At 38.7% G+C, this 14,736-nt stretch overlaps 1 protein-coding gene across 2 annotated transcripts in view; it reads right to left on the bottom strand.

Moving 5' to 3' along the window:
* The window catches only part of LOC149309501 (vacuolar protein sorting-associated protein 41 homolog), a 121,454-nt gene that overhangs the window by 59,653 nt on the left and 47,065 nt on the right, over positions 1-14,736 (bottom strand). For both annotated transcript variants that reach the window (XM_089532575.1, XM_089532576.1), the window contains 3 exons: positions 9,468-9,542; positions 4,679-4,741; positions 2,894-2,959 (listed from right to left, as the gene is read on the bottom strand). In XM_089532575.1, coding sequence (XP_089388701.1) covers positions 2,894-2,959; positions 4,679-4,741; positions 9,468-9,542 — 204 coding nt within the window. The remainder of the gene's footprint in view (positions 1-2,893; positions 2,960-4,678; positions 4,742-9,467; positions 9,543-14,736) is intronic.

The following is a 14,736-nucleotide window of genomic DNA, read 5'->3' as shown; positions in this document are numbered from 1 at the left end:
TAAAGGTAGAAGGTTATGGCCTACAATAGCACTATTTGTCTTTTCTTCTTGCCTCAAAACTCCACCAGTTTCTTTGGCTGGGATGCCCTGTTATTTACAATGTATTATTATTGTAGGGTTACCATCACCTGCCAAGTGCTCCATTCAAAACTTACTATACTTAATTGCAGTGTGAAAGGGACAGGGATGGTTCAGTTAGTTAGTGCCATATCCATCGGTCAAAAGGCGATCGCGGTTTCTACCACAACAAGAGCCTTTGAACAATGTATATTGTTTATGCTCAACAACAGCAATTCATATTTGAAAATAGTCATATAGTCTCTGGACAGAAACAAAACACTATGTCCAAAATCTCATGATTACTATGCTTTCATTCAGCAGTATAACAGCACGTACTATTATTGTATGCACTGCAAAACTTTAATAACACTGCTGGTAATTTATATAGCACTCATGAGACTTCAAGGTGCTTCACATATATTGCACTGCCCAGCATGTTTATGACAGTGATAAAATTCAAATCAGGGACTTCCTTATTAGTTTTTTGTGGGGTTTTGGGGCTATGTGGCTGTGTTCTAGAAGAATATATTCCTGATGTTTTGCCCACATCTGTGGCTGGCATCTTTCTCTGAGGATGCCAGCCACAGATGCAGGTGAAATGTCAGGACTGAATTCTTCTACAACATGGCAACATAGCCTGAAAACCCCACAAAAACTATGGATGCCGGCCATGAAAGCCTTCAACTTCCTTATTCGTTCTCTTATACAGTGATGTGGCCATGCCACCATTAGGGATAATGGGACTTCACATGAAGCCCTGTTTTACCTAATGGCAGCATGGCCACGTGCATGCGCTGCCATTGGGGACAAGTGAGACTTACCTGAGCTCCCACTGTCCCTAAAGGCAGCACGGCTGTGTGTGTACATCACCACTGGGGACCATGTTTGCTTTGACAGGCACACAGGGCACTCTTATACAAAAAGGCTTCTTCAGTACCCCAATGGAACATCAGCTCTGTTTGTGTCTTATCTTCTGTGTGCAGAGGTAACTCCTGCATTGAAATGACTGAACAAGTGCATGGACACAAAGGAAACCTATGGTTAAGTCACAGCACAGTGTAACTGCACCGTGTGCAAGTATTTATGAGCTTGGCACACTATGATGGTCAAAAACAGTAACAGTGAATCAGGGAAGCTCAGGTTCAAATTTTGTTCTGGGAATAAACTTGCCAGATGGTCTTAAATCAAGCATGGGTAAAGTGCATCCCCTGGGCTACATGTGATTCCAACCCCCCTTTCTGTGGATCCCCAAGGACTTGAGTCTCTAATAAAAAAAATAAAACCCATTATGCCACGATCTGCCACTGAGATTCGATGGAAAACAATAACAAGCTTCATTTATATACCACTCCATACCACACTGAGCAGTCTCTAAGCAGTTTACAACTGTAAGCTAACTGCCCTCTTCAAGCTGGGTATTCATTTTAGTGACCTCAGAAGGATGCAAGGCTGAGTCGACCCCACACCTCTGGCTGGGACTGAACTCACATACTTGTGGTTTGTGAGTGAGTAGCTGCAGTACAGGCATTGAACCATTGCACCACCAGGGCTCCTACACACACACTGCCCACGTTCAGAGTTTTCTGTTGTTCTGTTTGTCAGGACATCAGCATATTACCCAAAATGAGTTCTTCCACATTTGCACAAGACTCCACCCCAGGATCTAGAGGCAGCAGAGAGAAATCAAAATAAAACTGAGCAAAAGGGACAGTAACATATTCAGCCAGAAAACTCTGAATGTGGGCTGTGTGTGTGTGGGTGGTGGGGGAAAGTATCAAATCATGCTGGAATTGAACTTACTTAAGAGTTAATTATGAGGGCTTGATTTTTGTAGTTGCAACAGGTTGGTTGGGGACAATCCTCTGCAGAGGGGGAAGTCATTAATGGAAGCTGTCTTATTAGAGTAGTGCAAATGTAGAGGGTAAACAATTAATTACAGAGTGAAAACATATATTTAGAAATCAATAAATTTATTTACCAATACACAGTTCAGAGAGGATGCAGTGAGAGGGCCTCTCTTTTTTAAACCAGCAGTTTAAAAATCAGCACATAAGATTGGCTTCTTAAAAAGGCAATGCAAGGATGCTGTCTTTAAAAATAAATATTAATTTTTGATTACTTTTTTCAATACATTTAAAGAATTAAAAATAAATTATTAAAAATAAATGCATAAGGTTTAAAACACCTGATTAAATGTGAGAATAGTATGTCACTAATTTTAACCACATGTAGCTGATTTTATGTAAAATAAAATATAAAATAAAAGTCACAATGCTGTCAGAGCTTCACTACAAGGCTGACAGCTAAAGGTCAACCAGTGAGCTGAGCAGGAAGCTGAAGCAAAGACATTCTGGCCTAAATCCACATGATCCTATCAGCAACAACCAAAACACTTTCCCATGTTTTTACAAAAGAGATGATGATAATCTGTAGCATGATAAATTCTTAACTGTGACAAAGAACTAATAATTGCTCCTGAATTCAGTACAGGTTGCACATACCTAAACCAGAAAACCCAAAACCCAAAGTGCTCCCAAATCTGAAACGTTTTGAGCGCCAACATGATGCCACAAGTGGAAAATTCCATACCTGACTTCATGTGACAGGTCACATATACTGAAGTCCTTCTACAGTGGGACTTCGATATCACCAGTGGATCTGTTCCAGACTCCCTCCCCCTGAGCAGATACCAAAATCTGCAGGACTGCAAGTCCCGTTGTCCCCAGTGGCAGTGTGAGGTAATGGTTGTGGAATACAAGGAATATGTGTCCCTTTAGATCCAGAGCTTTGTCCGGTATGAATTTCACAATATTATGAAATCAGGCAAACTTACTTTGTTCCCTCCAGTTACAAACTGCTTGCAATGAGATCTCACAAACTGAGGGTGAACAGCAACGATCTGAACATAAAGGACAAAAATGTATTAGTTTTCAAGTGTGATTTTATGAGTTGCAGAAGAACGTGGATATACAGAGGCCCTTTTAGTTAGCATCAACCAGTTTGCTTTTGTAACAAACACTGTCTGTGATTTTTGTTTATTTGTTTCTATTGTCTTCCCTATGGAGAGCATGTTGTGATGAGAAATTTTTTTTCCCCATCCCATATTATTCACTATGCACCTGCACAATGTTGTCCAGTAGAGTTATTCTAACACATGATGCTACATTGGAAAAGCACACCTAATAAAACATTTATCTTTTGAAAATCAGGGATAGATCATTTTAACTTTCTAATGGGCCCCACATTCCCTTTAACATTGTCCCACCCATAGTAGTGGATCTGGCCAAGATAAATACATCAATTACATCTATATTATAAACTACAGGGTTTTGTTTTGTTTTGTTTTGTGTTCACTGTTGTTTAATAGCAATAGGAGCTGATAGGGAGATGCCGAGAGCTCTGGCATACAGGGAAATTTTTTTATAACTATCAGCCAATGTAATGACCTAAATGAGCTTCCACCTTCAGAATGGCTTTGGCCACATGAGGGAGACTTCTGTTAGTGCTAATAGCAGTTTAGCTCCTGCAGAAAATAGCAATGGAGGGCTTTTAGTTGTGGCTACAGCACAGGGAAAACTCCAATCTCTTTGCTCCATGGTCCAAATCCTGACCAACACACTCTACAACTACTACAGTAGACCCTTCCCTTACTTCGGGATTCATTCTGCCCTATCCCCACTCCCCCATCCCCGGTAAGGGAAAAAACATGTATGCTCGAGTCCCATTAGAAGTAATGGGGCTCGTATCTGTGCCCCATTATTTCTTCCAGGGCGCATGAGGGTTTTTTTTCCAGTGAGACTTCCAACACATGCTGGAAGCCGCATAAGGCGTGCCCACTTATCACACATCCCAGATACAGGAAATTATACATTTTATATCCTGCCCTATTTGGCCTTATGTATACCTATACATTAAAAAAAGAAAATGATGAGGGCCCTGTCATGTCTTTCCTTGGGATAGGGGATTAGTTTTAGCTCACCAAAGTTTAACTTCCAGTTTGCATTTTCCAATACCAAATAACTCAGGTTCTCTAAACTGAGTTCCTCTCCCATGTGGCTTTGTATCCAGCACAGCACATGAAACAATTTGACAAATCAATTTTTTCTGGCTAGTCCTCTAGAAGACTTGATAACTGGTATGTATAGAGGATTAGCAGTAGCTTCCATATAAGTGGAGTGATAAATCTGCTTAAGTTTTAGCATGAAGTTCATAGAAGCTATCCAAGGTGCTGAACTCTATCACTATGCCACACCTTCCTCCCTTGTTCCTAGCACTATGCAGCTATACTGTCACCATTCCCTCCTTGCCTCATGTTGTGCCACCATAACTCTCCCTTGCTTACTCCTTTAATCACTCCTTTATGTTCAACTCCCAGGATAGCTCCTTTAATGTTGGGGTATTAGCCCTAAGTCACTGCCCCACTGACAAAGACGCCACTCGCTGCTACAACTGGGGAATATCTGGAAATCATGAAAAACTATCAACAGCACTTATGCTAGATGTTTTGAATGGCAAATTGCTAGTTATTTTCTTCCTGCCTTTTTAAAAGGAGGATATGTCATGACTATTTGCTGAATGTAATAATGGCACATTTGTTACGAATTAACCAAGTACTTACTTTAATTGGACAGTCAAATGTTTCATGGAATTCTTCCCCTGTGTACAATCCAAACACCTGCACCTAAAATTAAATGACATGCTTTTGAATTTGCCTTAAATTGTCTATTATTTATTCCACTTCAGAAATCAAAGGGTGAATGGAAATAGCAACAGCAAATACATACTAGGTTTTAAAAAAATGTATCACACTTTAATAGTTTAGAATTATCCAAACCTATCCTTGATTCCATTAAAGTATTTCATGGAAACACCGAAATGCTTCTATGCAATTAAACTGTGAGAACAGCAGAAGGGCAACGGACTCTTTTAGCTTGATAACAATTACTTTTATTAAACTGATAACAATTTGATTAAAACAGATAAATTATGAAGATATGCTAACATCTTTTGATGGTTCCACTTTTCCACATTCATATATTATTATTTCCTATGGGTTTCAAAGTAAATTCAAAATTGGTACAGATATTAAGACATTTACCTTTGAAAACTTATTCAATAGCATTTCAATCATGTCATATTGTTGTCTTCAGCAAGGGTTTACTTGAAATGCTGAAGTAATAATTGGTGAATTTCAGAGTGACAGCACCAGAAATGCACACTAAGAAACAAGCAATAGCAACAGTTTGTTCTTTCCCAGTCATTATTTCAAGTGGATCAAGTGTTGGAACAGGATTTATGGAAGAGGTGTGTGTGTGTGTTCCTTCAAGCCACCTGTCAACTTATGGTGACCACATGAATTAGGCAAGGAATACTCAGAAGTGGTTTTACCAGTTCCCTCCTCAGAATATATATACAGAATATATAGAAAGATAGCCTATAGCACCTGGAATTTGTTGGTCAAATAATATCAGCCCTGAAGCCTAATGGATGACAACCTTGAGCGATCATTATCACTCCACCCAACGAGGAACAAAAAAAAAAATGTTGTTAAAGAAAAGCAAAAATGGAAAGTTCAGAACCATCTTCACCTATTCTCAGTAGGAATTCTTACCATAACACTGATGAATTACTGGGTATTTGAGGGGAAAAGTATGCATCATGTTTTCAAGCACACTGTTACTATCGAAACCAGGAGAGGGCAAAGCACACTTTTACAGCCCTAAAAACCTCCAAATTTCCTGTGTGTGTGTGTGTGTGTGTGTGTGTGTGTGTTATTGCTGGGCAATTTTTGTCTTAAAATCACACAGAAAAAAACCCCAATGCATCAAAACATATAAAAACACTCCCAGTCCAGCCCCCACTAGTACCCCAGAATATCATATTACCTCAAATACCTCCATTTTCCTCTGCGGCCACTCTCAAAATGGTGACAGGGAAAGATACACCTTGCCATTGTGTGAAGATTTCCTGTTGCCATTGTGAGAAGATCTGCAAAGGAAATATTTCCATTTTCCTCCATAGTACCTCTCAAAATGGTGACAGAAAGCAAAGGTACGTGTCTTCTAGCTGCCATTTTGAGAGTGGCTGCAAAATAAATGGAAGGTAATTGGGCTTGGTGTGGGAAAGTGCAGCCTGCAGGGGGGCCTGGTGGGGGAAATTGGTTCCTGTCCCCGATGAGGTTGCCTACCCCAATTTAAACAATAGCTTCTGCTAAGAGAGTTTTCCTCAAAATAAATGATTTGCTATGATTGGGAATTTGATGCAGACATGAAGTACTCCTCTCTATAATGAGTTCTTCCACCAAAAGTAATAGAAATCAAGATGGAGATATTCCTTCTTTAAAGGCAGTAGGGCAGATATGTATCAAGGAGCACTGATGGACATTGGGGAACATACAAACTGAAGGGCAGAAGATTTCTTAGAACAGGCCAGAGAATAATTAACATGGACAGATTCCTGATGGCTGCCATCCTGCTGCCATGGATGGAGTTCTCTTCCAAGCTTTTGTCAGCCTTTGCAAGGGGAAAACAAGCAATATAATTGTTTGCACAATGTTCCTGACCAGTTCTCTCATTTGGGTCCTTGGTTATCTGAAATATGGAGACAACAGAGCAATGGCTAAGTCACAATGGGAGAAAATATGTGACTTATTTGACTGAGCATGGATTAGGCTTTATTTTGGAACATATTCTGTGACAGTGATGACAATAAAGGTATCATAATATCTCTCCTGCACTTTTGCTTCTACATGTTATTGTCCAGAGAAGCACAGAGATCAGCACAGGGATCTTTTCAGCTGTAGCACCTGGGGTGCTGTGGAAAACCTCCAGTGAACCTATGTTACAATTTTGACTCCATTGTAAAGGACAGTGATTGTTAAGGCAGCTGCTTGTTTTGTTGGAATGGCTATTTCTCAGTGTAAGCATATGAAAAAAATTATTGGATGTATCTAGTCAACTAATGCAACAAATGTGTGAGGACAATTTTTATGCTAGCCTTTGTTTTCTCTGCTCAGAGAAAGAGCAAATCCCCAAACTCTATAGATAACAAATGGCTGAAACGGAGCTACATTATTTATATTTCTGCAGTGGATAATGTCATAAAATGCCTACCTTATATGTCCAGACCTGTGTAAACTCTGCAACAAGACATAACTGGTAAACTAAAATGTCCCACCTGCCTGGACAAGGGTCAATGTCTATATAAAATGGATGGAACAGATAGTCTACAGATTTGGATGCTGTGAGGTCAGTATGTAGATGACATCTATATCTCTCCCATTCCGTTTTGTCTTTTTTCAGATATGCTAAGTCTTAATCTGGCTTTTGGAATTGGTAGTGAATCAGATGTATCCTTAAAATGATACAAAATGACATTTTATCAAGAAAAGGCAGAGGTCTTTCTGTTTAATAGAACTACTGACCCTGTATTAGATGTTAATCTATTCCTGACAAAGTACACTCCTCCTGAAAAATCAGAACCAGAGCTATGGAGTACAGTAGTTATATAATTTTGTTTAGCTTCAGCTGGTATACCTACTGTGCCAATTCTTTGTAACTAAAAACTACTGCCCTCATTCCCTCTCCCCTACTGCTTCCAAATCCTTTTTCTTTTATATCTAATAATAATAATAATAATAATAATAATAATAAATATTTATTTATATCCCACCTTTCCCTTTCGAGGATCTATCTTTATATTGTAAATCTGAAGGCAGGGACTTGATTGTTAATAAGTATAAGACACTCAGGGAACATCCTTTGGTTGAAGACTGTGTAAAGCGTTTCAAAAAAATAAATAAAGGGCTATACTATGTTCTATGTTGATCTCCCTCTGAAAAGCATTCTGAATTATCCACTAGTGATGACCTGCTATCTAAAACATAGCAGCTAGAGTTCTAGCCATACCCAATTTTGTGGACAGTATGATCCCACTACTATTTCTCCTACATTGGCTCCTGGTTTATCTCTCAGTCCAGTGTGAAGTGCTGATCATTAGGTTCAAAACGACAAACATTTTGGGACCAGATTACATGAATAACATCCTCTCCCATCACCTTTAAACTGCTGTTAGCAACCTGTATTGTTGCACTGAGGTTGGAGCTATGACATAACTATTTCAAGAAACAAAGTAAATCAAGAAACTAAACAATATGACACCTGGAAGACTTCCTTATATTTCCAAGGATGTCTTCAAATGGAACCAAAACCAAAAACACATCAATACCAGGACAATTTTGATTATCTTATACAATTATTGCCTTTCCCTTATTTTGCTGAGACAACTGCATTATTCTTAAGAGTATCCCACACAAGCTATAAAACTTTTCAACACCATTGATTGGCAATAACACTTCAATTATTGTGTCAATTATTGTATCATCAAGATACCTTTGAGGAACAACACCCTTAGAAACACAAATGGACATCTTATATGCTCACATGTATGGTTTTTTAAAGCAGAGATTAAACCTGTGGCAAAGGAGTACACATACATAGCTATCCTTTTTAATTCACTGAGTTTAAATTGTTCAGTTCATGAGCCTAAAAATCCTGCCTAAGAATGTGATTAGTAAGATACAGTGTTCTACCCAGTTAAGTGAGATAGATATTTTAAAGTGACATTAATACACTGTGCCTACTAGCAGCATCACTCCCTAGAAATAACAACCTGAATAGATTATGGTTGGAATTTCATCATCTCAACCAATATTAGCAAAGGCTGTCACAGACCTAAAAACAAACAAATAAACAAAGACATTCTAATAAGTGGAAAAATCGACCATCAAAATCACTTAAATGTCATAGCTCTCAACAGTCCATGAGAACACTGATAATTGTTGGCTGTGCGGTACATAAAATGATGTATGTCCCCCGTCAAGGAAGTAGATGCCACATTTTTAAGAAAACTGTACATATATTATATATATTGATTTCACATTTGTTTAACACAGCCACTATATGGCACTATATTCTTCTGATAGACTGTGACTGCTTATCAAAAGATTTCAGAGGAAACAATCATAAGGATAAAATACACACACACACAAAACCACCAGCCCACAGAAATCCTGCCCACAAAAAACCAATTTTGTGGATTTATAGCAAAGAAGCATTAAGCTACTGTCTTACAGGAACATCAGAGTAGTCAGTGAAGTATAACTGGCACAGTAGTAATGATTACAGTGACAAGTCCACCTGCCACAGTTGTTAATCAGCTTAATACCAGTAACATTATTGACATTCTTTGTAATTACTTTTCCAAAGGCACATTTGGACCAAATATATTTGACTTTAATTATGAGTTCTCTGCAAGCAGGTTTGGTGCTAAAACAGATGGTCCAAGATGCTGTTATTGTAGGACTTCACTGTAAAGGAGAATAGTGAAAACAGATGCTTTTGTTTTACCTTGCCATCTTCAGAACATACACCCATGTGCTCTCCACTTTCATCCAGGCTTATTTGGTTGATTTTAACTGGGCTCTGTTAAAGGTTGGGAAGAGGAAAGAACATTTCAAAAAGGGTAATAATACTACACAAAAGGCTGTAATACTAAAACACAATTAAACAAATTAAAATATTAAAATATCATCCCCTTTCCCACCACCATTCCCTTCTCCTTTTGTTCATGTCTTTTAGATTGTAACAATAAATGTGGTTTCTAAGGAGCCACGCAATGTGGAACAATTTCTGTTCATGGAAGCTAGCACTATATAATATGAAGCTGTGAAGGTTAGTGTCTCTTTCATTTCAGTTTGCTGTCCTGCTAAGAAACTTAGGAGGGTTACAAACCGCCACTTAGGACGTCCTCAGGACGTCCCAGTTTAAAAAAGGGGCGTCTCTTCCAGACGCCCCTATTCCTGTTACGGACACTGTCCGTAACAAATGGCGGCAGCCGTTCCACACGGCCGCCGCCATCTTGACGTAACGGACGCTGTGTGTCCGCACGTCGCGTGGTGCTAATGACGTCGCAAATGCGCCATTGGCACCTCGCGGCGTCATGAGCGCACCGCCAGAAGAAGCTCCATTTTGGAGCTTCTTTTTTGCTCCGTAAGGGAGCCGCACAGTTTGGCTGCGACGGCTCCCTCACGAAACAAACAATAGCGCCGGGAGACCGCTGCAAAGCGGCGGTTTGTAACGCCTCCCCGCTATTTTTTGTAATTGAGAATGATGGTTTCAGACCTGCTTAATTGTTCTACCTGAGTCCACCTGTCTTTTGCAACTGTCGATAAAGGCCTTGCTATGTGACATTCTGCTTTCAGTTCATTGGGATAAGGGTGGGAGTATTCTCATAGTAGGGGCACCAAACTGTGGAAGACTCATCCTCAAAAAGTTCTGCTGTCATGTTTTCTCCCTCTTTTTAGCTTTTAGCTTCAGCTGTCAAGAGACATTCATATTTTGCCATGCTACTGCTAGAGTTGTTTTCCTAGTGCTCTATTCTATATTTAAATGTCTTGTTATTGTGATTTCATCAATACTACAAGCCACTCCAGGGACTCTTGTAGTCAGAAGGTGGGTCTATCTTCCAATAATCGAGCAGGTACAAATTTGAATTCCCAGAAAAGGAAAGGAGAACTTTCCTAGTGGGGGTGGGCTGCTCCACTACACTGCCTACATAAGTAGACCATTCCCAACAGAAAATCCATGGAAAAGATTAACTTATTAAAGAGCAAAAGCTCCCATTTCATATAAAAGGCAGGTTCCACATATACTCATGGTCACGGTCTCTTCCAACTCTATGATTCTATGATTCTATGTATGGCAGAACAAGATTTCACAGCAGCAACTATTTGTACACCAAGTACTGTATGTGGTACAAAAGCAATGAACTTTAAGGCTGAAAATTAATTTACATGCATGTAGATCTAAAGGAATTTAGGACTACGATTATTAATATGAGTGTAAAAATCAAGATTTCACAAAGAAAATCCAGGACACTGTGTCAGGCCCCCACTGAATTACCATTAGCTGCATTTTATTTCTCATGGAGACCTTTTTGGAATTCTGGACAACATAAGTAAGTTTGACTGTTCAAAAGAAATCAATAACGTCAAGCTGACACTATTAGAACAAAAATGTAACTTTAATAGGTGGGGAAAAGTTCAGGAGAAATGGCTGGTGTGTTTGGCAGGGAGGAGGCCAGTAAGTATCTCATAAGAAAAGCTTTCTGCAAAAGCCTAAATTTGAAGAAAAGCTGCCACTTGCAAAATACAGCTTGTGTGATAATCAATTACCTAATGTAAAATGCTTGAAATAAATACACTTAGTATGGATTATGTCAGCTCTTCAATTAGGAATAAATTCATGGCCAAAGAGCCTCTTTCAACTGTGTGGCAACTTCTTCTCCCCTGATGCTCATCATCATCCCACCTTATAGTGTCAGTCCCTCAACAGTGAACCTGAGAAATCAATTTGCTAATGTATAATTTGTAAAGCTCCTCTGACTAACAAATGGATAATTGATTCTTTCACAAATGCTGCATCCCCATGGATGGGAGGCAGCATGAATAACAAACATTAAGCCTATATTTGACTCCAATTGTAGGAGAGAGGCAATATTTGTAAGCTAACACTCTAAACGTTTTAAAAGTTGACTGTGTGACTTCATGCTTTTTAGTTATGGCTAACAAGCATGCAACATACAGATTAGAAGTGTGGAAAAGCAGAGTACTTGTATTCCAGTGACTTTAGTAACAACAAACCACATTTGTTTCAGGAGGGATCCACTTATTATATACTCGGAATTAGGGAACATTTTGCACCCAAATCTTTATTAAAATGAATCTCAACTAATCCCAGTATATCCTAGACACAATATGCTGTATTGACAAATATGTTTTTTTTAAAAAGGAATTCTTCACAGATTCTGAAAATGTCTTTAAATCAAAGTGATAAAAGTTATGATCCAGAAGAACAACAGTTCTCATTCCTGATGGCTACTATGTTGGTATATCCCTGGCAACTGTAGAAGTATACACCATCATTTGGAAATATTAACATGCCCTTTAATGTTCTTGAGAATTCTCGTTTATTACAAACAAGACAAATACCCATCACTCTTGCTTCAAGGTAGAGCAACAGTGGTTGCTTCTCAATATGTCCAAGCCCATTTCTTAGACAAACCTTTAAACATGTTTTGAGTTGTTTTAAATGTGTTTTAACTATTTATAAATCAGGTTTTTAGAAGTAATACTGTTATTTATTTATTTCTTAACTTTTGTAAATTAATGTTTTAACTTGATCTTTTAAAAATGATTGTAAGCCACTTGAATATCATTCTTGGGAGAAATAACTGAGCGAACAAATAAATAAATGGTTGTTTCATTCAAAAGAGAATGAATTAGGCCCTGTGCAGACCGGCATTAAAGGCCGACTTGGAGGCAGAGTCGGGTGTAGCGTCTACATTACGCAGGCCCTGGCTCCACCCCAGGCTAGTGTGACTCTGCGTGCCACACTACACCATGTGCACCATCATGGCGCTGCATTCACATGTGCGGCTGCCGCAGCCCAATCTGACTGTAAAAGGGGCAGCGTGCACAGCCCCTTAGTTTCAACTACACTTTACCTGGGGAGAAAAAACAGGATTAGAATTCACTTTTTGACCTGGATAAACCATAGTTTAAAACAGGAGTGAGAAAAGTATAGCAAGGAGCTGCCAACATCTTTTATTGCCCTCAAGTTTGCCCAGGGCTTCCTCAAGCCCTCTGACACTCTTTCTTTGAAGACTTTTTCAAACAAAAATTCTCCTGAACATCACTTGAGCAGCAGTAAGACTCCATGCACACACCTCACATCTGAAAGATGGACAAAGAAATCCTGAAAATGAAATTGAAAGTACAGTGTTCAGTTACTTCTAAAAGTAATTTTTGACCCAAATTTACAATGTATGATCCATTAGGGACAAAAATTGCCCAACCTTGGTTTAATTAATCATGTTGTGGACCAGTCTGGACACAACAACCTTCATATAGTTTAAAATGAAACCAGATGTGTCCTATGCAAGAGTGATGGGAAGAGGGAAGAAAAAGCACACAGATCCTCAGTTACTCAATTACAGCTGGCTAAATTGTCCATTGGCCCACAGCTGTTTACTGTTTGTTTGTTGTGTTAATTTCATGACATGTAATTTTTTTTTATTCTCAAGGATTCATGCCTGTATTTTTTTAAAATGGCAAAAAGGGTTGTCAATCCAACATTAATGTCACCATCTAGAATAAGATATATATTTTTTAATTTCATTCATTTTGCCTTTCTAAAAAGAAAATCATTCTAATGTAAGTAACATTTCATTAATAACAAAAAACAAAGAATTCTAAGTGTTGGTATTTTGACAGAGGGGCACAAAATAAGCTAACAGAGCTCAGCCCTTTCCACATCTGTCATTGTCTTAAATTCTGAACTTATGGCTAAGCAATTCTAAGCAATTCTGAGCTTTTTGTTAGACCAAAAGCTGCTGTGGCTTGCATATTCTCCCACACACTCAAGAAACTTCAGAATACATAGGGAATGTTGCAGAAGCATTTTGCCATTCTCATTCCTGACAATGATGATACTGGGATAGTGAAAAGCCATATCACAGGCTCCAGGACATAGTCAAGAGCATAATACTGTGCCATTGGCAATCCCAAAAAATCTCAGTAGAAAAGCAAAAGCAAAAGCAACGGCAATATAGACACTGCTGACCTATTAAAGAGAGAATAGACTTTTATGGGTCCAGGATTCCTGAGTAATCTGTTTGCATGGCAGCACTGTCTAGAGTGACTGAAGAAAAAAACATAATAGTAAAACAAATAACGGGCATTGCTGAGGTTAGATTGTAAGGCAAAGCTTGGTGGCAGACAGTGAAATTATAAATCATACACCTTTGAATTGTAGAAGTCTTTCATTGTACTTTTACACTGAAGAAGTACCTCATAAGGTTGCGAACTTGCAACTTTTAAACTATCCAGCCCAATGAACTACAGCATTCTTACCCATTTTCTGTCCCTGTCACAGAAGAAAAAAAAAATGGTAGGCACAACCATAAAATGAAGCTTAAAGAAAGGAAGAAAGCTCTCGGAATCAGCAGTATACTAGCTTCTTATGAGCCAATCCTTTCCAAATCCCCCCAATACTTTTAAAAGGTTGTTGGGATTTAGCAAACACACATCTATCTATTAAGCTTCCCCTCTCTCTTAAAAGACTATGCTGTGCCAAACTCTTTAACTCTGCTGAGCTTCTACTACAGGGAACACACCAAAGGGTAATATGTGAAAACAAAGAGACTCTGTAGTAGAACCACTGGCTCAGTTACCTCTTTCAGTGACAAAACCTAGCTATATGGCAAAGGTGAAGTACTACTACAGGCATCCCCGATGTATAGTGCACACCACTGTTTACTGAACAAATGTCCTCCCTTCATTCTCTGAAGTATTTCTTTCTTCTCAACTGGAAAAAAATTTAGCCCAAATAAGGCAACATAACATAAAAATTTATTTATGCTGGGAAAACAGGGGTCTCTCAAAAATGAATTTGTGGATATAAAGAGAACTCTTTAGTTTTTAAAGGATACTTCTAGACCAAGTTAAACCAGTCATTCTTAGGGATTTAGTTATTAACCAAACCATATGATGAAACTATGGTTCCAACTTTTTACAGTAGTTTGGCTGCTCGTGATTTACACTTTGGTTTATTTTTA

This window comes from Sceloporus occidentalis, unplaced genomic scaffold, assembly GCF_023333645.1.
Source record: "Sceloporus occidentalis isolate IW3139 unplaced genomic scaffold, rSceOcc1.0.p SCAF_7, whole genome shotgun sequence".
NCBI classification, from domain to species: Eukaryota; Metazoa; Chordata; class Lepidosauria; order Squamata; family Phrynosomatidae; genus Sceloporus; species Sceloporus occidentalis.
Note: the sequence above shows the minus strand (reverse complement) of the source record. Positions and strands in the feature narration are given on the sequence as shown.